Source organism: Aulostomus chinensis, chromosome 16, assembly GCF_037954235.1.
Source record: "Aulostomus chinensis isolate RoL2024-O1b breed Wild chromosome 16, RoL_Achi_v1.0, whole genome shotgun sequence".
Lineage (NCBI taxonomy): Eukaryota > Metazoa > Chordata > Actinopteri > Syngnathiformes > Aulostomidae > Aulostomus > Aulostomus chinensis.
The window spans coordinates 24,901,783-24,925,014 of NC_141335.1; the positions used below are offsets into that span (position 1 = coordinate 24,901,783).

General features: G+C 46.1%; 2 protein-coding genes across 8 annotated transcripts in view; one reads left to right on the plus strand and one right to left on the minus strand.

Moving 5' to 3' along the window:
* The window catches only part of cdh23 (cadherin-related 23), a 169,479-nt gene that overhangs the window by 32,847 nt on the left and 113,400 nt on the right, over positions 1-23,232 (minus strand). For all 5 annotated transcript variants that reach the window (XM_086181277.1, XM_086181275.1, XM_086181276.1 and 2 more), the window contains 18 exons: positions 23,015-23,142; positions 17,006-17,078; positions 16,003-16,119; positions 15,722-15,834; positions 15,494-15,601; positions 12,849-13,038; positions 12,451-12,596; positions 12,044-12,263; positions 10,999-11,151; positions 10,642-10,755; positions 9,872-10,020; positions 5,017-5,077; positions 4,654-4,802; positions 4,006-4,141; positions 2,403-2,791; positions 2,040-2,141; positions 1,618-1,767; positions 486-614 (listed from right to left, as the gene is read on the minus strand). In XM_086181277.1, the coding sequence (XP_086037403.1) occupies positions 486-614; positions 1,618-1,767; positions 2,040-2,141; positions 2,403-2,791; positions 4,006-4,141; positions 4,654-4,802; positions 5,017-5,077; positions 9,872-10,020; positions 10,642-10,755; positions 10,999-11,151; positions 12,044-12,263; positions 12,451-12,596; positions 12,849-13,038; positions 15,494-15,601; positions 15,722-15,834; positions 16,003-16,119; positions 17,006-17,078; positions 23,015-23,142 (2,627 nt within the window). The remainder of the gene's footprint in view (positions 1-485; positions 615-1,617; positions 1,768-2,039; positions 2,142-2,402; positions 2,792-4,005; positions 4,142-4,653; positions 4,803-5,016; positions 5,078-9,871; positions 10,021-10,641; positions 10,756-10,998; positions 11,152-12,043; positions 12,264-12,450; positions 12,597-12,848; positions 13,039-15,493; positions 15,602-15,721; positions 15,835-16,002; positions 16,120-17,005; positions 17,079-23,014; positions 23,143-23,232) is intronic.
* LOC147247947 (uncharacterized) lies at positions 1,738-10,719 on the plus strand. Of its 3 annotated transcripts, XM_086181283.1 has the most exons (4): positions 1,738-1,777; positions 4,376-4,477; positions 7,050-7,182; positions 8,578-10,719. In XM_086181283.1, exon 4 carries the CDS (start codon positions 8,590-8,592, stop codon positions 9,151-9,153), a length of 564 nt encoding a protein of 187 aa, XP_086037409.1. In that variant the 5' UTR covers positions 1,738-1,777; positions 4,376-4,477; positions 7,050-7,182; positions 8,578-8,589; the 3' UTR covers positions 9,154-10,719. The 3 variants fall into 3 exon arrangements, with proteins under 3 accessions (XP_086037409.1, XP_086037411.1, XP_086037410.1); XM_086181285.1 differs by lacking the exons at positions 1,738-1,777; positions 4,376-4,477; positions 7,050-7,182 and adding an exon at positions 2,213-2,440; XM_086181284.1 differs by lacking the exons at positions 1,738-1,777; positions 4,376-4,477 and having other exon boundaries at positions 6,860-7,182.

Here is a 23,232-nt window from a genome sequence, read left to right on the forward strand (position 1 = left end):
AGAATCACTGAAGCCAGCTGGTAGAAGAGCAAAACCATCTTTTCCATGGTGAAGAGCCTTCTGTAGCTTTCTCTGCTGTGTGTTTTCTGATGGGTCTGATGGTGTAGCAGCATCGACGCTGGCCACCACCCCAGAGTCACACCTGCGCTTCCCCAAAAGGATGCTGTTTCCTCCAGTATGGAAAGGTTGAGGACATGAGGTGGCACGTTAGTACTCAACTGGGTATCGAAGTAACTTCATTAACATTAAGGGGAAGATGATGTCTTAAAGGCCAGGTACTGTATCTACAGCTTCTTACTAGGAGTCATGAGCGCCTACCAACACCCAAGACAATGATGAGGAGACACATTTGTGTTTCATTTTGTCTCTGTGCTCTTGCCATAGAAACCAGAAACAAAAGTTATGTAGTCGAAAGAGGAAGAACACTGAAGAATGTCAGAGGGCTGCAGCCAAAGGTCTCATGAATGCACGTGGATGCTGCCGACCTTGAGAAGGTAGCGATCCACAGACTCTCTGTCCAGGGGGGCATTGACATAGACCTCCCCATAGGAGTGGTTCACCGTCTTGATCTTAAACACATCTTCCATGTTGCCAGCAACCAGAGTAAAGTTGACCTGAGAGAAGTGAGAAGTCACAGAGAAAAAAAAAGAGAATGCAAATGTCACACAACTCCAGTTGAGTCACACACTAACAGCTGTGCAGGCCCATACGCAGCCACCATGTTAGCGAGTCACTGCAGGGTGAGTCTCAGTTCAGGTTCTGTTCCATGCAGGCTTACACAAGACACACCAACTAGAACGAAATAAATGTTATCAGTTTAATATCTGTTTATCCTGTCATGACATGTTCAAATGGCTGCTGGAGCTCACTGAGAGTGCAGGTTCTGAAGCTCCCAGGACTCGGACGGCGCCGCAACCAGGAGGCTGTTTGTCTGGAAGCAGACGCATCACCAAGACGAACTAAACAGACCAGCGTTACCGCCGCCAACCAGTCCCGTCGCAGGTCATATTCATGTTTTCAGGAATATACTGGATGTGGTGCAGGCTTTTAAGGGTTTACTGATATGAAGCATGATGAATTTGACCAGAGAAGGGATTTTTCAGCAAATTACGACCCGACACTGAAGTTGATCTTTGACCATTTCACCTATGACAACACATTAAGTAGAACCTTGACATTAATAACGGCCTCTTTCTATGCTGTTGCAACATTTGTGTGAAATGTTGCAGTCACGATTAATGTGTGAGTTCTTTTTTTATGAACAGAAACATTTTTTTTCTTTTGTTAGTGCACAATGACCTTGACCTTTGACCACCAAAACCAAACACCCTCCTCTTTGAGTCTAAGTAAACATTTGGATCATGTTTGAAGAAATTCCTTCAGGGTTTTCCTGAGGTACCATGTGGTTTATACAGACAACCTGAAAACACAAGGCCTACAGCAGAGGCAGAAAAAAACCTAGTCGGATATTTAATCTTCCTGTTTTGTGCAGTAAATTTGTTGATTAAAGAAGATTCCCTGATAAATGAACACGAAGCGACATGCAGCGTACAGGCCGGCCTTGCTGCCGGTGTTCAAGTGTCACTGACTGTGAGTCCTTGCTTGTTTACTCCTCACCAGGCCGTTCAGTCCTGCATCTTTATCCCTTCCCAGTACCACCGCCACTTTCTTCCCCAAGGCTGTGTTTTCCAGAATGTCCACTGAGGTATCAGATGTGATGTCGAACTCTGGACTGTTGTCATTCTCATCCAGTATGGTGATTGACACCTGTCAAGAGGTAAGATCAAATGTAGTCTCCATGACTACCTACCAACAACACCCCACTGGAAAAATAACACACAGGTACTTCACATAGCGCAGGTGAAAAGGTTTTGTGCTTCACGTCGCCCGCCCAAATATTACGGTCTTACCTTCTGCAGTTCCAGTAAGAGATGCAAAGAGCACAAGAGGAATAATATTCAGATTCCCACAACAGAACAGACGGTAACAAATGTCACATGACGAGTTTTGATCAAAGAATTTGGACTGAAGCATCGTACCACTGTGGAGTCTTTTTTGGGTCCTCCATCATCAGCTACAACTGTTAAGGTGTACATGTCCCCCTTCTCCCTGTCCAGCAGGCCCGTCACTGTGATGCGGCCCTGAAACATCATAAATATGAGCCAGAGACGAGCGAGTATGACGGAGGTCAACACTCATCTGAAAAACACCAACTACTTCAAAGCAAAGAAGCTCTTTGATCAGCTCACGATCGCGCTGAAACTACAAAGAACGCTGTTCTCGTGTCACACTGTTAATTCATATAGTACCCACTTGACGGAAGGTTGGCTGGTGTCACCTTTGAAGTGTTAAAAAAAACAAGAGGTGCACATGACGCTCATGGCTACCCGCCCCCTCCTCACCGTAACGCTGTCTATCTTGAAGAGGGCCAGAGCTGCAGGTGACGTATCAGGATCAAATCTGTATGTCAGCTGGTTCAAGTTGTCGGCAGACTGCGCCTGAACCTGGACCACCTCTGTTCCTGTGGCGATGTTCTCGTGGAGCGAAGCCTCGTAGCCGGCAGAGAAGAAGGCCACAGCCTCGTCCAGCTCATTCAGTAATGTGACATAGACGGTGCAGAAGCCTCGGTGGAACGGCGGGGCCTGGTCGGTGGCTGAGATGTTCATAAGATAGGTGGTCTTGGTCTCATAGTCCAGGTAGTCCACAGTGGTGACCAGGCCAGTGCTAACATCCACCTCAAACTTGCGGTCTGAACCAGACACAAGGGTGTAGGCGACTGCTCCGCCGTCACCTGAACACAAAGATGAATGAATGAGGAAAATGTGATATTTACAGTAAAAGCTTCTTACTCTGGGACTCTGTGTCGTTCTACGTGCAGTTCATGCCACCGACTGCACAAAAAAAAGGACATCGCAACTTCATAGTCACCCAATGAGGGACGAGCTGTGGCTCTAAGATAAGATAAACCTTTATTCATCCCTCAGTGGGGAAAACTAATGTGGCTGCAAGTTGTGTTTCATTGTCATAGTGAATCTTAATCAAACTGGGGAAATGGCACAAAAAAAAGGAAATGTGCAACACGTGGACTGGAGAAGAGAAAGTACGCTGCGTAATGCTGCCAGAAGATGGCAGTAGAGGCAACGTTGCCTCAGCATGCAGCTAAGAAAACAGCCAAGAAGAAGAAAAGCCATTTCATTGGTGAAAAATGGATGGTGGTCTTGAGGAATTACCTTCAGTTGGACAAACTAGATTTGCTCTCAAGTGCCAGGTGTTTGGAGACCATTACAAAGTTCAGGAATATCGATGAAGACGGCGGTGGCAGTAACAGCTGGTCGGTCATGAGCATTAAAGATGAACTCCCAAAAAAAAAAAGAAGGCCCAAACCACCAAGCAACTGAAAACTTTTTCTTTTTGCAATATTTTTATTCACTTTTTTTTTTTTTTTTATTTCAAACAACCTTTTCTTATGCATACTTGAAAAATATTCATCAAGATGTGTTGATGGAAACCTGACTACTGACAGGCCGTTATATTTTGGAGACACACTGACAACCAGGATTATTTTGGATCTGTAGTCACAACGTGGCAACACACTGAAGTTTGTGTTTTATGTTAATGGTTGTCGGCATCCAGCTGCGTTGGCATGGATGTGTTTATTTCTGTTTCCAGCCTGCTCTGGTGTCAGGGACAATGTGTGTCACGGAGCCAAATATGCCATGAAGTGGCTTAGAAATACTGTACATGGTGGGAAGTGAATAGAGGAAGTCTGAAGTGTGAAGCAGAAGCAGTGGTTTAGATGCCAGTCACCGGGTGTCACTTTGTGTGTTCATGTGCAGTGTAATAAGGTACAAAGGGTTCTGGTTGAGAAACTGATGACCGGCATTGCGTTGGGGCAGTGCAGGTTCGTGATGTGCAAAGAAGGAAACAAAGGGAGCTGAGCAAACTTGTTTCCTGGTTACGCAGGAACAGGAAGAATCAGCAACAAGCACAACACCCTGAACTCACCAGTGTCAGGGTCTGTGGCACGGACCACGATCACGGAGGTGCCGATGCCAGCGGTCTCTCGTAGGCCCAGGCGGTTGTATTGCTGCTGTGTAAATACTGGAACCTCATCGTTGGCATCGTCCACATACACAATCACCTGCTGGGGCAGACATGCGTAGCTGCACATAATTTATGCATATTCAGTTTGAGCAATAAAGTCTGATTTCATCATGTGTGTCTCATCTGAGGCCATGACAGCCAGACTGGGTACCAACAGCAACGTTTGTCTCTTAAAGTCCTCTATCAAAAATAAATCAGTGTTTTATGTTTTTCCTGCTCGTATTCTATGACCCTGAGCCATCTCTCTCCCCACACGCCCGACGGCTCCTAGTCAGGGGCAGACGAGGACCATGGGAGGACCTGCTGGGGATGCACACACAGTAGACCTACAACTGATTCCTCCTGGGTCAGGAAAAAGACCCTTTGAAACCTGGTATGTTGCCTTAATATTCATAAATGATTGAGGCAGCACAATGCCCACAGAAGCAGTACCCAGTCAGATGCAGGATTTCCAGTACTGTGTGTGACAGAGCAAGTTAACTAGCGGTGCTAGCTTGGTGAGCTGTGCTTGCTTGGTGAGCTGTGCCAGCAGCCGTTGTGCTGTCTCACCCTCACGGAGCTCCTCATGCTGCCCTCGTCACTGTTGTAGGCCTCCACCTCTAACACATGGGAGCTGCTGGTTTCTCTGTCCAAGGCCCTGAGGCCTCTCGTCACCAGCCCCGTCTGCCTGTCAATGCTGAACAGGTTGTTACTGTTCCCTGCATTCACAAAAAACAACACACACACACACACACACACACGCGCACACACACACACACATGCACACACACAGCGGGAGAGAAAAGAGCACCAATGAGCACCAGTGTTGTACTCCAAAAAAACCCTGTTAGTTTTAGCAGAACATTAAATCTGGCCTGGTTGTTTGAATCATTGCACTGCCCTAAAAAGCCACTGAGGAACAGCTGTACTCACCTGTGAGGATCCTGTAGAGGACACGGCCATTCTCGCCCTGGTCAGCATCTGTAGCCTGCACCTGTATAAACACAACCGAGCAGAATGTCAGGACACGCATAAAATAACTCACGACAGCTACATTAGAGTGTAAATGCACAGTGTAGCAGGGGTTGTCCCAGCTTAGCCCTGAAACCCCTGGTGCCAACAGCTCCTGGCCTGAAGTGGGAGGAACCTGCTGTTTTTGGAGGGATCATTATTGTCAGACTTATTCAACTTTTGTGACGTGGTTTGGCCAATGATCACTTCCTCCTCGGTCAGCCATTCTGCACCCAAAATGTTGCTTAACTTTCTTAGAGTCCCATCAGTTGCACTGTCCACTACTGTGTCTGACACAGCTAGCTTTAATGTTAGCGGGGCTAGCCTCGCCCCCGGTAGTGCTCGTGCCCTCTCTGGAGTTATTAGTATTTCAGGCTGTACAGGAAAGTTTGGGACCTACTGATTCAGATCAAAGTTGTGTTGTATTGTCTCCACTTGATATCCAGCAAAACAATGGATAATTAGTGCTGGCTCTCCAGTACCACCCAGAGTCAGCTGGAAACGGTTTAATTTAATGTCCAACAATCATGAAAATGGATGTTTCCATCAGTCAACTTCTAGTAAATGCATTTATATTTTCTCTGAGCTGCTGCTCTTGCAGCTCTCATTGTTTTTGTGTTAAACCCCTGCTATAGATGTCAAATTTACACTCTAACTTGTCAAACCATGGTTTTATCAGGGCATCCTGGTGGCGCTTTGGTTGAGTGGCTACCACGTAGGCCACAGCCACACAGAGAGCCAGGGATACATTCTGGCCACGGGTCCTTTTCTGCACGTCATCCCCTCTCCTGTCATTGCTTCACAATAAGTTACCTTATAAACAGGCCAGTAAAATAATCTTTAAAAACGGTGCGCCCCCCCCCCCCCCCCCCCACACACACACACACACACACACACACACACAGGTTCTCTAGCCTTTGCCGGCTTTTTTATAACTGTTTAAATTTTGAAGTCTGATGATCATGCAAATATTCTGAGCGGAGCAGATGAATTCTGTTACCGGTGACCAGCCTGATGTTCTGTTGGATGTTCCAGCACATTTGACGACATGATGTATAGTCCATTTTAATTCCATACTGGTTTTAATTGGTCAAACAATTTCCACAAACAGATGAACATACTCCTCCACCACACATCCGCCGGCACCCAGTGTCTTGTTGCCACAACAACCCGGCTTGGCAGGGAGAACCTCTCTGTGTTTCAGCGTCACAGGCAGAAGGCCAGAGGCAGCAAGAAGCCCCAAACCCAGCACAGACAGCGCGGCTCCACAGTGCACACAGATAAATAGTGGAACACGCTGCGCTGCTGCTGAATGGGCCGTGTCAGAAAACTGACTTCTGAATCCAGAGAGGCACAGAGCTGTTGGCACTGGATGCAGCTGACTTCATGTCACACCCGCTCCTCTGTGGATGAGTCAAAACCTGTGGAGGTGCTTACAAAGTGCATATTCAATTGCAAACACACACTGAGCTGCACACTGGAGCACATGCACACAGGTACGCAGCACACACACTCAGTCACTTTCTAGTTTGCCCTGTGTGTCCTCCCTCACTCTCACCCACTTCCTCTGTGAAGAGGGGCCCAACTTCAGTCTCATTAGCTTTATAAAGAGATGTGGAGAAGAGAGGAGAAAGACGGGGAGTGGGAAGGGGGAGGAGAGAGAAAAAAGAGGCTGGGGGGTCAAATTGGTGAGTGATGAATAGGGTATTACACAGCGGACTGCACCACTTAGGCCATAAAAGGGGGTGTATAAAGTGTAAGAGTATATTGCAGAGCCAGATGTTGTGAGCGGAGGTACATGGAGTGTAAAGCACTGAGAGTTTATCCGCTCAGTCTCTGCATGGCTCAGAAAACACAGGATTGTAACTGGTCCCTAAAAACAAGATGTTTGAAGGCTGAGGCTCTTAGCCACATTTTACCCCTCTTTCTCTCCATGTTCCCCTCTTCCTCCCCAGCATTTCTCTGCTGTCTCTGGGAAAGCGGCACTTTAAGGGGGGAAAAACAAGTGTGTGGAGCCAAGAAACAGGTCTGACCTCAGTAACTGGAACTAAGCAAAGTGCTTTTCTAAGGAGTCTCTAAAGTGTGGGTGTGAGTATATGTATAAATATATATATTTGTATATGTATGTATTTGAAGCCTTTTTATTCCGCATCACTGAAGATATAAAACGAATGGTGTACTCCTTTGCATTTCTGAAGTAAATATAATTCAAAATGTCTCAAATCTTAAGTTTTGAGGGAAGTTACCAGTCTCAGGAACACCTGCTGTGGCGTCCATTCATGGAATGAAGCTTCTAAAATGCTGAGTTTGACATGTGGACTGCTTGACATGTGCTTCAGCAACTGCACATTGTCTGTGGGAGCAAAAGGCTGTTTGTATAGGACAGTGTATTCATTTGCCTCAGTTGGACTATCTGGGATTGGATTTTTCTCACACAGGCAGCACATCTATCATCTAAGAACTGTTGCTTTATTTTGCTTCCCTGCAGACAACACAGGGCAAATATGGTGATACGAGCAATAAAGAAGCAATAAAGGAGAATGGAACAAATAGGCTTTTAACGAGAATGCTAATCAGAAATTACATTACGAACGCAGCTGATCAGACTTTAACAATGCAAATAAGTTAGGAAACACGTGGCTCAAAAAGAAATACGTGTGTCTGAACTAGTTGAGCCGTCATATCTGGGGGAGAAACAATGTGGGGTGATGGGAGCGAGAGGACCTTCGAGCTAAGCTTCCAAGCTTAAGAGCCGTACAAGCTACCGCCCATGTGAGTGAGATGGAAAGTTTGTCTTTGAATAGGTGTGTGTGTGTGTGTGTGTGTGTGTGTGTGTGTGTGTGTGTCTGTGTGTGTGTGTGAGCAAGGCACTGACTAATGAACTGACTCTCTAACGAGCCATCCTGCTCCACTGGCCTTTTCACAGCTTTCCTGGCATTTGGTCTTAAAAATAATTTCACGTCCCAATGTGTTTCCCTTAAACCGATAAGCTATGCTTTGTCTCCGCTGAATTAAGGACGATGACATTTACAAATGTTACTATGCTGAAGATGGGGGCACAGAGAATGGGAGGGGGATAATTGGAGACCAGGCTAGAAGAGGTGGATGCCATACATTTTACAAGGGGCATTTTAATAAACCCAATTTGTTTTACACTGAAGCAAGCCTGTCAAGCATTGGCTGTTTGGTAACCTTGATTTAATAGCAACATAATTGCAGCAAATGCCAAACACTCAGCACATCTGCATGCGTACGCAGGCCTGTCTGTGTTTCGATGTATGTGTGCAGGAGTGCATGATTACTCTTAGTGAAAAAAGAGCCCCAAAATAAACCTAAGTTCAGTCAGGCTTGGCTAGTGAGGCAAAATGCGGATAATCAACAGAAGGGGACCACCCCCCCACACACACCCCCACCCCCCCACCCCACACACACAGACACGCACACACAAATGTGCTCCAGTCTAACGCTGCTTTCTTCATTCAGGACCTGGACAACATGAACACCAGTGACCCCGGCTTCAACTTGACCTTTTCCTCCACCCCAGCAAACATCACCTTCTTCAGTGTGACAACCAGCGGTAGCACCATCCCTCCCAGTATCCCTCCCAGCATCCCTCCCACCATTTCTCTCACCATCCCTCCCAACATTTCTGCCACCATCTCTCTCCCGCCATCTTATTCTTCAGACATCCATGACCCAGAGTTCACCATCATGGTGGTGCTGGGTTTATCACTGCTGCTGGCAGGGGTCGCGGCCTTCCTGGCTGTGTGCCGGCCCTCTGAACAGGATGCAGACACTGAGGCCAGCTGCAGTCCGGGTGAGAGCTTGACCCGCGGAAAAAGCCGGTCCAGTGAGCCCCAGCTCAAGGTGTGGAAGAGGCTGGGCTCCTATCGGCGTTCATACCACCTCTCCTTCAGAAGACCGCCCCATCGCCGGCCACATCAGCGTGGAAGCTCGCATGCTTCTCAGTCTCCAGCAAGACGGACCCCCCAGCCAGAGGCCAGCGTGGAGCCCCACCTCATTATGCCTTGTCTGTTCGACTATGTGACTGAAATCTAACAAGAGGACGGACTGACAGACCCCCCCCCCCCCCCGCCCCAAACAATCACTAATACCAGTGTGGGTACATGAAAAGACCTTTTAGCATCTGTTCTAACATCATGGGTGCTCGATGGTTTTGCTTCCCAGCAGGTTTTTTTTTTTCTGTTGATAGCAAGAAGTGTTTGGCACGGATGGACTTTCCTCAGCGCCGTAATTCCTGGGAGTGGAATCATTAAACCAAGCATTCTTCCCTTCACTCTAGTTCAGTTTGTCTCAGAAAGATCATCAAAACTCAAATCCTGTCAAGGATGACATTAAATTGGATTAAATTCTTGAAAAAAAAAAACTCCTCAGATGTAAAGTTCTAAAAAAGAAAAAAAAGAGAGAAAAAAAAGGGTTATTTCAAGGCCAATTTTTTTGGCCGCCAAAGTCCACAGCTCCATCAAGCCTACACGATAACAGAAGACAGAGGTTTTCCGTCCACTCCTCCACATCAGACAGACATCAAACATTAGTTGTGGTGCAGTAAACCCATCCATCTGGTTATTCATGAGCATCACGACAAACACCAGGAATTATTTAACAGTGCAATTTCATGCAGGTCTCTATTACTCCTGCTGACAGAGTTCCTTGCTGAACAAACAAACGCAAACCTGAGCCGTCTGATTCTTCGTTTTGTGATGAACAATAAAAGAGACATTTTGTATGCTTCTACTTAGTCTAGCAATGTTTGTACCTGGAGGATGCTGGTACCTCGGGCCACGCTCTCCAGGATGCTGGTCTCATAGCTGTTTTGGAGGAAGATGGGTCTGTTGTCATTAACATCCTGAACCTCAACAAATACTGTAGCTGTGCCCGTTCTCCTGCTGCCCGCTGGGCCGTTGTCTAGAGGGGAAACAGAGACAAAGACATCAGTTACAGATGCGTTCTCATGTCAGGTGAAACACCAGGACAGAAAAAGAACAACTGTATGAGTAAAAGCCAGACACAAAATGGAAATAAATCTGTCACTTATTATGGCCCTGTAGTCTGCAGAAAATGAAGCAGAAACCAAACACAGCCTGATTTCCAGACGTGTTTTTTAGACATTGTTGGCTCATCAAACCGTGGGATATTTCCAGCTACTTGTGGATTAGGAAAATAAGTGTAATTCTCTTGTCTTGCACGGTTTTACATTATCTCTGCCTCTTCTCTTCTCTCTTGCATCGCTGGCCCCCTCAGCAGATAAGCCACCCCGACTCAATGCTTTCCAAAACAGGAAAACCTCAGAGTTTTTGTTCTTTCTTTTCAAAAGGGAACAAAGACAGTTGAGCAACGGCCTGAAATCACTGCAGACGTGCAGGCATCACTTAGAAAAAAACAAAACAAAAAAAACTTCATACAAAAAGCAGACAGGAGTAACTTTGACACACAGAATTTGTGAGAAAACAAGTGTGATTATTACACGAATCAACACATTCTGTGTAAGCATGCGAAGGATGTTCAAGATGTGAAGAGCTTACGCACCTATAGCCTCTACGACCAGAGTGTACGCCGCCTGGGTCTCTCTGTCTAGGCCAACCACCGTACGAACAATGCCGTCTCTGAAGCCCACACTGAATTTACCATCCTGATTACCACCTAAAAGTATAAAACACAAACCCACATCTAAGATTAACTTACAGAGACTGAGTAAAACACACGCAATTGCTCACATGACAGCCACAAACCAACAAGCATGCAAGTGGAACTCACCACATACACAGATTCACACAATGATGGAAACACAACGGCACTCTACCTGAACATAGTTCCTGTGATTGTACAACTTGTTGGCCCAAAGACACATAAAACACAAACACACCTCCCACTGTGACCTCTGACCTGTGATGAAGTAGCTAAGTTCGGCGTTGAGGCCGGCGTCGTTGTCAGAGCAGCTGAGACGTGCTACAATGTGGTCTCTAGGGACACTCTCCTTCAGGGACACATTGTACACGCGGGGGTTGAAGGTGGGCGTCTCATCATTTACATCCAGAACTGACCCCCACACACAAACACACAGACAGACATTAGGACATACAGATAGATGTACACGAGGACAAATAAGGCAACAGGGTGGCGCTTTGAGAAAGACCATTGATAAAGGAACCCAGCAAGCTTTTGGGAAATAAGTTTATTGTCCATCATTTTTAGTGTCAGGGAAGCAGACAAAGACCCTTCCTCCCCCTCTGGCGGAGCTCCGGACGGCCGACTGTTAAACAAACCTTCTGTTGACTGAAGTTACAATGGAGCTTTGGAGCAACGGCAGTCTCGTTGTTTTTATTAGTTTTTCCAAAACAAATGTTAAACAAAACTCTATTTCTGTTAATGTAGCCAAAGGCAGTTCAGGAGAAGTGTATCTGACGACTTCTGAGATGTCTTTCACCACTGACCTACTGTCAACATTCATTCCAGCTAGGCTAACTAGCAGTCAGCTGTCCGATGGGGGTCCGTGAGTCACCAGGGAGGACAGACGACTCTCCGTCTGCTTGTCTGGCTCTAAAAATGATGGACAATAAACGTATTGTCCAAAGAGTTGCTGGGTTCCTTTAAGTAACTGACATGCACCTCTAAATGTTCTGTGGCTAATCGGAATATTTTAATTTTCTGATGAGTCATGTGATCCGTTTGAGAGACCCTTGCTCACCCCCACATAACCCCCCACCCCCACGTTCAGAAAACTTATCTCCTTTTCACATCCCACCAGCAGGTGGTAGCATCAGTCACAGAAGATTCCAGAGAAGTCAGTCGAATAAAGTAACTGATCACGTCACTGTGAATCTAATCATACCTCAGCGCGGCAGTTCCACATGTGTGGTAATTTCAGAGAGAGCAAAGGGAAATCAAAGCCAGAGCCTCATCTTTATCATCATCAGCCACAGACTCTCACCTGTGACGGTGAGGGTTGAAGTGGAGGTGCGAGGGAACTTTCCTGCATCGTAGGCTATAATCCTCAAATGGTACTGCGCAATCTGCTCCCGGTCTAGGACTGCCGTGGAGGTGAGGATGCCAGTGGAGGTGTTGAGGTAGAAGTTCAGGCGAGGCATCCCCATCTGCAGCGCCATTGTTATCAAACCGTTCTTATCCTCATCTGGGTCCTCCACTTGGACCTGACAGAAGGAGATGATGGTAAAGGAGGAACATGGGCGAACAGCACTGATCATGCTTTGTAAGCAATCTCAAAAGCTTCAAATCCCAGCATTTCCCCCTGAAACTACTTTTTGAACTTTTTACATTAATTACTGTGAAGAAATGTTCAGATCCTTCATATTTATCATCAATCATCTATTTTTTCACCTTAAAAACGGAGGATCCGATGGGGAGTCCCTCTGGCACTTCAGCCACAAATGGGAGATTGACAAATGCCGGGTCGTTGTCATTGAGATCCAGCAGGTTGACAAATACAGTGGTGCTCACAGATGCATGCAGGGGAGGTGTACCACCTAAGGAGGGCGCCAGAGGGACACAGACAGAGAGAGACGCAGGTTTCATGGTCAAGGGAATTTATTAGCCACAATAAAATGTTTCATGGTGAGCATAAAACTTGAGGACTAAGGTTTGAAGTTAGAGGCTAATCACCCACAATTGAAAGCTCTCTACTGAGAAGTAATTTAAACTTGCTTACAGATAGTTTGGATGTTTCACGAGTCTGGGGCAACTCACTACACGAGCATAGACAACTACAAGCTACTCACGATCAACAGCGGAGATGACGATGGTCCTCATCAGTGCTGTGTTCTTTGGGTCGGAGCTCTCCCTGTCCAGGGTTACTCCACTGGTGCGGATCTTCCCTGTGCTGCTATTTATGGTGTAGAAGGGGTTCTCAGGACTGATCCTGTACACCACTGTCCCGTTTTCCCCGTTGTCAGGGTCCACTGCCAAGACCTGGACAGGAAATTGACCCAGATGTTTTAAATGCCTCTTTAATCTCCCTCCTAATGAGGGGTTTTTCCTGCTTGGCTTAGCACAAGAGTAATATTCCTCTCAGTGGTGTGGCTTGATAAAAGCTTGCTTAAAGTGATACTGCAACCAAAAAGTATCTTTGCCTTTCAAGTGACTTGAAATCGGTGTCTTCAGCTCACAAAGAGTTTATTTTTTCCCAGAATGCCCAAAGAGACAGCGACGTATATTTAGCATGAAGCTAATAGAGCCTGATGGTTAACAACAGCAACACTGGTCTGAACCATTCATTTACGACTGCTACAGACTCAGTTACATTGTATGGTATAATCCAAGTCTTCTCTCTCCAAACTAGCCAAACTGTAACCGCGCGATTGAATCTGAGGTGAATGAGCTCAGAAATCGAAGTATTAAAGTTTGTTTTCATCTCAAATCCGTGTGTGTGTGTGGGTTTCAGAACATATAACTGGATAAAAGATGTTCGTTATACCTGATAATGAGAGTTTATGAACAGACTCACAGATTTGCTAGCCGTTAGCGTCAGGCTAAATATACATGACTGGCACTTTGTTTTATTCTGGCATCACAAACAAGTGTTGCAGGAAAAATGTCTTGGTGAACTTGTGAGTGCGTGAAAGGCAAAATGCCCTTTTTAGGTGAAATATGATTTTTAATAAGGCTAATTTCAAAAGGTGTGAAAACAGCAAAATAAGCAAAAGGGGGAAATGATGAGCTGAACAAAACAGTAACAGCAACGACAACACGAATGAATACATCCTCTCCTCAGCTCCAGAGCATCTTCACATGTGCGGCCCTCCCCAACTGCTCCAGCCCACGAGTCAGTTCAAAGAAAAATGATAATGTCTCTTTTCTGACACAAAGTGGCAATAGGTGATGAATGCGTCAGGCCGGGTGCCCGCCTAAAACACTGGCTGATTTTTAAAGAGCTGATCAATTATTCAGTGCGCTGACTAAAAACGCTGGAAACTGGTTAATTGGTCATTAGAGGAACAAAGGTTTTGCAGGTATTTAATTATTAAGGGGACATAGTAGGCAGGGCCATTGATTAGCAACTGCACAGACAAACGTAGGTGATATAAGATGTGAGAAACTGGAGCCGGGGCCAGCTGAACTAATCAATTCTGGCCCAAGCAGAGCACATTAAAAGATGGTGAGCAAATATATTAACCTCGTCTATTGAACTCACTGCAGTCAGCTGCAGAGTGGCGAAAAAGAGAGTATTGTTTTGAACAGAGACATTAGAGGAGTGTGTGTGTGTGTGTGTGTGTGTGTGTGTGTGCATGTGTGCGTGTGTGTGTGTGTAGGTGCTGAATGAAGCGGTGGTGGAGATTTGTGTGGGCTGACCATGCACTGGGCACAGCAAACAGGCACACTGGACATCTCCAGGAGGACTCAGCAGGTGGCCTCTCGTCGCCATGGAAACACTAGCTGAGCACTTTGGTGCCAATTACAGCAGAGTGACCCTGGTTGGTCAGATTTATTGAAAAATGGTCATAGAGCCAACAATGGCTGTCCACGGAGACTGAGTCACATACGGCAGCAGCGCTTCTCCCTGGACGACCTCACCTGTGTTAGCTTCACCAGAGGAGAAGACGTAGCGACCTTGTAGCACCTCGACATTTGTGTCTCTCTTCCCTGATTCTCCATTTGCTCTCGTGCACTGCAAGATGGGTTCTCACTTCCTTTTTTGCCTAGCAGCTGAATAATTTGCCATGCATATGACTGCAGGCTACATTTTAATTAGCAATCGGGCTCCCTTAATTACACTCACTGACGCCTCTTTAATTAATGAATGATCAGGGTTTAATTTCCAACAACACGCTGCCAAAGACACCAGCAGGACAGTGAGAGACTTTGGAGTAATATTAGTGTTTACTTTGCCATGACCTAGACAAGGATGCCAATGTGTTCACCGAGAGTGGAGGAATACGCCTGTAAACACATCCTTCACCAGGCACTGTTGCACTCACGGTGTAGCTAATAGTCACTTGTGGATGAAAGATCAACCGTCAGTTCTATTCTAAACTCCTATAATCACAAACACATGAATTGAAAGATTGTTTTATTATGCGCACTAATCACTGCTTGTTCTGATTAAATTCACCCACATCAAATTTTCATAAAATAGTAGAGGCGTTAGCTGTCAGTTTTCGTGAGCTTCAAGCTAAATTTATGTGGCTGGCTTTTTCTGCATTCTGCAGCCACAAAGAAGAAATGCGGGGGGGGGGGGGGGGGGGGGGGACTTCTTTGTGAATTCCAGACGCCTGTTTCTAGTTCCTGAAAGAGCGGAGTGTTGCTCTAAGGTAAAGTTGAAAATAAATCAAAGAATGTTCGTTCCAGTGTCTTGGTTTATGTTGTTCACAACAACCATTTAGCAATCGGCCTATTAAAGTAATCAAGTTGGTGTCAGTGCACTCACAGAGATAACGTCTGTGTTTATTGGGCTCATCTCCACCACGTTAGCGTGGTACGGCTCGTCCCTCCACTGGGGGGCGTTATCATTGATGTCCAGGATGGTGATGTTCACCTGAACAGAAAGGAGTACAGATAATTAGGCTCCTCTGAGTTTTTAGGTGAAACACCGATGGGGAAACTGGTTCTATGAACAGAAGGTGGAATCAGATGAATGATTGGCTGAAGCCGTTACCGTGGCAATGCCAGTCTTCTGTTGTGGGCCCACCCCTCCATCCACAGCTCTGACTATTAGGATGTACTCGGACTTCAGTTCTCGGTCCAGCAAAGCTGTGGTGGTGATCTCTCCTGCAGCACGCGCGGAATTAGAACACACACACACAACAACCACGGTATGGACACCGGGGGAGAGAGAGAGTTGGGGAAACGTATCATGTATATGTAAATAAAATTTCCTGCGCATGATCAAACGAGAGAATCCTGATTCTGAAAGCACACACTCACGTGCACACGTACCTGAGCGTGAGTTGAGACGGAATTGGGAGGAGCCCTCCAGGGAGTAGATGAGTGAGGCCTGGCCAAACTCTCGAGAGGCATCCAAATCAGTCGCATTCACAAGCAGCACAGTCGCCCCTGTGGAGGAGGGGGGGGGGGGGGACGGAGGGAGAACGTTACAACTCACAGAGACGGAGAAAGAGAAAAAAAACAGAGCGGAGAGGAAAAAAAGACAAGCTGCACAGATAGACGAACATGGCATTCGGCTAATTTCTTCACCGCCCCCATCCACAGCTCAAGTGATGGCACGGCAGTGAGTGGGTTTATGGATTAGCGGATTATCAGCTTGTTTGGCACAGGCCAGACTTGGCACACGGCTGATCAATACACAGGCAGGCTGGATGAGAGGCTAGCCAGAGCTGCAGGGCTAGCCTGGAGCTCAGCCTTGAAGCCCAAGCCTTAGGTCCCCAGCTCAGACCCAAGCACTTTAACCATAGTCCCCTAAATCTCAGCCCCGGCCCAAAGACGCTCAGAAATATGCTCCTTCAAATCGTGTCTGAGCCACAAAAAGTGGCCAGCATCTGCCAGAGGAGCTCAGAGAGTGAAAGGGGCAGTCAAATATCTCATTTCCCTCTAGCAACTGGAAACTAATCTATTGTCTGGGATAAAAGGCTCTTCTGAATGCATGCATGAGAATGAATAGAGCAGCCAGTGATTTTGCTTTGAATAGTCAATATCCTGCATTCTGACTGAGCTTTTAAAAACATTATGCAAAATCTAAACAACTACGACTGCAGAGGCCAGAGGAAGGAAATAAAATAAAACATAAAAAACAACACACACACACACACACACACACACACACACACACACACACACACACACACACCAACAAGGCAGAGCTATTTATTGAATATGAGGAAACTCAGGAAATTCAAGAAAGAGACTGCCTAGGTTGTTGTGGTGTTTAAACGGAGAAGCGCCAGAGAGCGAGGCGTAACCTCCACTACACGGGCGGACTCACCAGCAATGATGTTCTCTGGGATCTTGACGATGTAGGATGGCTTGCTGAACTCGGGTGGGTTGTCGTTTTCATCCTGGAGGTGGTATAATCATCAACAACAGCTCCAAGTGTGAAACAACGACAGAATGCAAATGTTACTTAAAACAGAAAAACTTAAAAGCGTTTGGAGCTGTCATCGCGCGTTAGCAGTGAGATTAACATATCTGGGGATTAAGGAGCACAAGGTGTTTTTAACAAAGTGTAGTTGTGCGCTGTCGTAGTGGTCGTCACTGACACACAAGCTGGTGCTTCACCTCAACAGTCTGGGACAGAGGGGCATTTACATCGGTGAGAAAAACTGCTAAATAGTCTGAAATGATCGACAGCAGACGTCTGATGATTCTAGAGTCTTGAATCTTGCAAGGTTCTCATGTTATATTTGTTACATGATGTTAATGCGCGGCGTGATCATACAGCCGACCGCACGGAGGGAGATATGATTACATGGTTGTAGTGCAAAACCCCCCATTAAAAAGATGAATACACTGCAAGGATATCCATCCACATCTGACAGCTGGGAGCATGAATGCTGTCAGAAAGTTCGTTAGCATGTCTGCTTGGTCCTTGGGACGCACAATATTGGATTTTTGCCGATATGAAGGCATTAACAGAGGTCAATATTTACTGTATAAAAACAAGTTTAACGTGAGTTTGAAAAAAGTGAAATTTCTCTTCGTTTTGCAAAACATTTGCAAAAATCCCACGATAATATCGTCATTGTTTTGTTCCCTTCATTTCCTTCATCATCGATGATGAGCCAAGAAGACGAGAACCAGGCTGTCAGTCACCTGACCAGCACACACGTGATGTGCTGACATCATCATCTGTACAACATGAAGGTGGCGCCACAGTTGACCCCTAGCAGTGACCCCTAGCAGTGACCCCTTTTTAAAAAAAAAAAATGAAGTAAATAAGGTAAATTAAATAGATAGGAAAAAGTGCAAGGATCAGTTAAAGAGGTTTTATGAAATACTACTACTACTACTACTAACAATAATTGTCAAAGTAAAGGTCGGAGAAAGCTAAGAGTGTACAAAGAGGAAGAGATGACGGGATGACACATTTAATAAACTAAGACACAACAAAATTGAAAAGAAATAGTTAACATTGAATCAAAATAAGACTAAATTAAATTCGATTAAGTCCAATCATTTGATTATGAATGACAATGTGAGTCAGGAGTCTGACGAACACGCAGGATTATAGAGAGGGTGTTCCACATTTGGCGTCCACCATGAGAACAGTCGAGGCCTGAATACCAGAGGGTGTCCAGTAGCCCCCCCCCCCCCCCACCACCACCCCAGCCATAGTGCAGGAGGGGGTCACTGATGGGAGAACAGCTCTCTCACTTCATCAAATGAAGGAATATCTTTTGGGAGAAATGGAGCGAATCCCTCCTGCAGGCTCACAGAATCCATGCTAACAAGCTCTGGAGCTGCAGCGCCTCACCCGGACGCCGCAGGTCGCTCCTGCGAGCGTTTGTCCCGCGTCTGTATTTTAGATACATTAAGCAAATGGATCCAACTAAACTAGATGGTTGCATTTATTGTCATGAGTCAGGACACGCATGAGCGACAGTGACAGGCCAGAAAACACTGTGAGTCCATAATTAAGATTTAAGGCGCATGAATGACTGCAACATGCAACAGCGTCCACCGTCACGTGCACTTTCCCAGAGACATCACTCACAACCTCCCACTCACTGCATTCGACTTTCTTCCACGGCAACACATCCAGTTGTGTGGTTATTCACAGCGAGGCTCCCCACTGTGTGAGCTGCTGAGAAATGTTAACACTTTAACAACAGTAACTGGCACCATTATCTATCTGGGCTCTGTGTTACACTGCTGCACAGCATTGTGTGTGTGTGATGCTGCCAGCAACTGATAAACCACTGTGGTGTGAGTCACAACACTGTGGAGGACAGAGGCGGAGAGAGGGAGAGAGAGAATACAGAATTATGCACATCTCTCCCTGTTGGTTTTTGCAGTCCAGCATAGATTTCCTCTTCTTCCTCTTCTTCTTCTTTTTGTACACAGCATCTCTCCCTCATGTAGAACATCCACCGATACGCTTGCTGTCCTCATCTATCAGAGAGCATCCCATCTGGATTCATTCATCCTGCTGTTATTTCTTCTTTTATGAATAAAAGGCTACATGTATAATGGATGCTTATCGAGGGAAATTAGCTAAAGAGTGAGAACAAACCCTGTTGCTGAGGTCTGGTGGCTCGTTACAATTTTACTGCTATATTTATAACATCTACCCAGTTTATGAAGTAACAGTTTAGATGAGTACCATCAGGAGTGTATCGAAGCTGTCACTACACACACGCACACACACACACACGCTGCTCCTGTATATGCATCATTGTAAGAGAGCATGACTTCCTCTGATGCTTCGACAAAATGGGAAATCAGTGACACATTTTACGTGTTTTAATGGCGGATGTTGGACAGCACAGCTGCAGCCAAAAGTCTATCTCTGTGTGCGAAGTTGAAGAAAAGAAAACAAGAATCTGAGTGCATCCCTTCAATCTGTGACCGCCAATGAAACTCCTCATGCTGAACCGATTTAATCTCCTCACTGTCTTCAAGTGAGCCATCAGGAAAAGTTTACAGAGTTGTGATTAGTTTGCACAACCTCCATACAGATGTGGACTTCGCCATGCAGGGAGGCCCCGGATAAGAGAGTGAGGAGAGGCATCGCAGACGGAACGCCGCGCTCAGAGGCGCCACTATGAACACAGGAACGTTAAAAGTCACATATCTATTAAACAAGCTTCACCTTCTCTAAATACTGACCTCTGATTAAAACGCATGATCTCAACAGATTTCTTCAGATTTTGCTGTTCGGATATTTTGGAAATATTGACCATCCTATCATAAACAGGTCTAAAATACCACCAAGATGATTTCCAGAACCAAAACGTTCTTCTGGGTCATCAATGACATGTTCAGACAAACAGGGCTAATAGCTACAACCTGCTAACGGTCCCGACAGTCTTCAGGAGTCAGGATCCTCAATTTGATCCAGATCACCACCACAAGCGAACAAAGCAGGAGACCAAGACATGAACATGAACATACTGGGAGGCTGTGCTGACTGAACGCGGGGAATCGTCTTTGTTGCAGTCTGACCCATAAAGAACAGCAGCCAAGAAAGTGTGAGAAACATTTCAGGGCTTCCTTTTTTGTCCCACAGCGCTCAGAGCGGAGCGTCAGGACCGGAGGAGCTCTGGAGTTTCCCCTGCTAATGTTGTTTATACGTTTTCAGCAGCAGCAGAAGCAGCACAAATGTGTGTGATGTGGTGATTAATAGCTACACCCTCGCCCAGTCACTTCATGAATTGGTTTCCCAGCTTGGTGAAGCAGCTGTGCCAATCACAGCAAATCATGGCAGCACTTATTCAGGGGACAGAAAGAGAGCTTCCTCAAGAGTTAGCGACAGAGGCGGCTGGTGCGGACCAGGTTCACCTGCGACGATATTACCCTCCAATGCCACAAGTTGCTGAACATGAAAAATGAAATCCCAGTTTTTGAAACAAAAAAAAAAAAGGTGGGAGAGATTGCATTGATTAGACTAACGAACAGTCTACTGGCTGACCAGCCCGATGCACGGATGCGTGCGCGCGCGCGCGTGTGTGTGGCTACCCTGGAGCTGGATGATATCATCTGTACGTCGTTTAATGAAAGCTGGTGTGTACATCGGTACTCTGGGGCAGGTCACCTCCTACAAACCTCTATTTATCTGAATTATGCTTCTTTACCAACATTCCACATTCATCCACATCAAACATTTATCCGTTTGACAGATTCAGACGCAGCCGACATGTTGCATAGCAGCGTTTTAAAGAACAACTAAACTGAAGAACTTCCTATTTCACATGGAAGCCACTGTATACGGGAATTAGGTGGTATTTTGGCCCAAGGTTGGATATTTTATTCCAATAATAGTGTAATAACTATGCAGGGTGACTGCCCTCTGCTGGTGGGAACGCCGCTATCGTAATTGATTTATGTTGCTGGCTGATCCAGCAGAGGACGGCGTGGGGGAAGCGGCTCAGGTCACCAGCAGCTTTCGATCAAAGCTCTCCTGCACCGTGACGCCTCAGACGTCGATGGTGAGGCGGTGGTTTGTGTCCGTCCCTCCACCTCTCAGAACGGTAACTGGACTGCTCAGAAACGGAAAAGGCGATACATCACGCAGTGAAATAAAATAGACGAAGCACACGTTGTCAAATAATTAAGGAAGAAATGAATGAATGAAGGCGCTCCCTCAGACACCCAGAGGCGGTCAGTCACCCGTGCAGGACGTAAAGAACCCTCCTGCTGGTGTGAAGAACACCAGCCTCTCAGTTCCTTTGCTTCTTATAAATGGTCTTTATCTGGATTATTTATCTTATTTCTAATCACTTGTGGTACTGTGCCAGCAGTATTTATACATGATATGACATTTTATTTGGTGCATTTGACAAATAAAGCTGACTTTGAGCATTAATTACAGGCTAGCACCGCGGTTGGCTGATCATTATGCGTTGTGCTTATTACTGTATTGAATGTTACGTTTAAAGACTTCCATGAACATTGATTTACAATTTGCTCAGCTTGTAAGTCACTAAAACAGCAGATGTCTTGACGTATTCTCATTGTCACCGCGGGCAAACCGGCGTGACAGAGACGATGGAGAATTCACTGACCTCTAGAGCCAACTGAACCTCAACACACGAGCGGTTCAACCCCGCAGGTAGAAGGAACATGTCTGAAGCGTGTTCTGCGGCCAGATGTTTACTGCTCACGTCTGTTTTCATGTCATGCGGACGGTTGTGTGGACACACAAAGAAGAAAAGACAACAGATGTATTTGTGTCCCTGCCGTCTCAGTGTTCGAGGATGAGCTGATGACTGAGGTGTGTGTCTTCACCGGGCAGCTGCGCAGGCTGCAGTGACATAAACTCAACATTTCCCTCCATCAACAAGGTTGTGTTGTCATCGCAGCTGTAAGTAGGATTATGGGTAAATCACCAGGCTGATTTTCATGGTGCAGGGTAAGAGCACGGAGAGGCTCCGCACCAGGAGGCTCATCTAAGGTTTGCCTCCACTTTCTTCAACATTGACAGGGCACTTTTACCATTTTCACCAACTTCTACAAAAATCAGGAATATTTACAGGGTTCCAATCAACTAGAAAGCCCTCAGAGAGTTCAGCTCCTCCCTGCTTGGGGCGGTGATGCACTGTGATGCAAATATCACTTCCTGCATTGGGTAGGTAAAGAACACATACTTACTATATTTATTGCTATACATCACGTGAAGACAGCAGTACCATTCTGATGTCAATCAATCTATAGTTCAGATTTATTACCAGTCTTACCTCCTGTAGCCACTAGGCGACACTGTGACTTAAATTCAGCTTGTAAACGTCTTCATGCTGAGACTGGCATCAAACGTGTGGTGTTTGGAAAAGATCTGACCATGTGGAGTCCAGTTACTACAGATACCTGTTCTAGGACAAATCCAAACATGGCCGCCTTGCCATGGCAACGCCGCTTAAAGTAAACTCACAGTCTTCACAGTCACCCATCATCTTGTTCTTTAAGAGATCCTGACCCCATTTAAGATGGATCTGATAGAACCAAGAGATCATTAAAATGTAACAGGAAAAATAAGGTATATGCTGTTGCCACCAGATGGCGCCATGACTAATTTGCCCCAAAATGCGATGGTGTAAATCAGCCACACAGGCTTGGCGGATTATTACTGAAAATACTGACAACATGATCGCCATGACGGAGGTGATGACTAATATGTAGGATTCACTGCGGGAAAGTGTGTTCAGAAGTGTGATATTGTCCTTGGCGGAGCTCTGTGCTCGTCTGTTATAAACGGGAGTCTACGTGACAGAAGTCAAGCGCACACGCGCGCGTGTGTGTGTGTGTGTGTGTGTGCATGCGTGTGCAGGAATGTACTCACAATGACCTCCACGGTGACAAGCACGGTGCTGTTGAGCGCTGGGTTGCCTCCATCTTTGGCCATCACTGTCAAATGTATCATTCCACTGGGAACCTGCTCATAGTCCAGCGGTCTGATCACGCTGATCACTGGGGAGGCAAAAAAGAGGAGAAAAATACAAGTTACAAGTAAAAGGTTTCTGCGGGATGTGTTTGATTAACCCATCCAACTGTTTTCAG

What these genes read in the sequence shown, in the direction of transcription:
- LOC147247947 (XM_086181283.1), top strand. Translation starts at nt 8,590, where the DNA reads ATGAACACCAGTGACCCCGGCTTCAACTTGACCTTTTCCTCCACCCCA.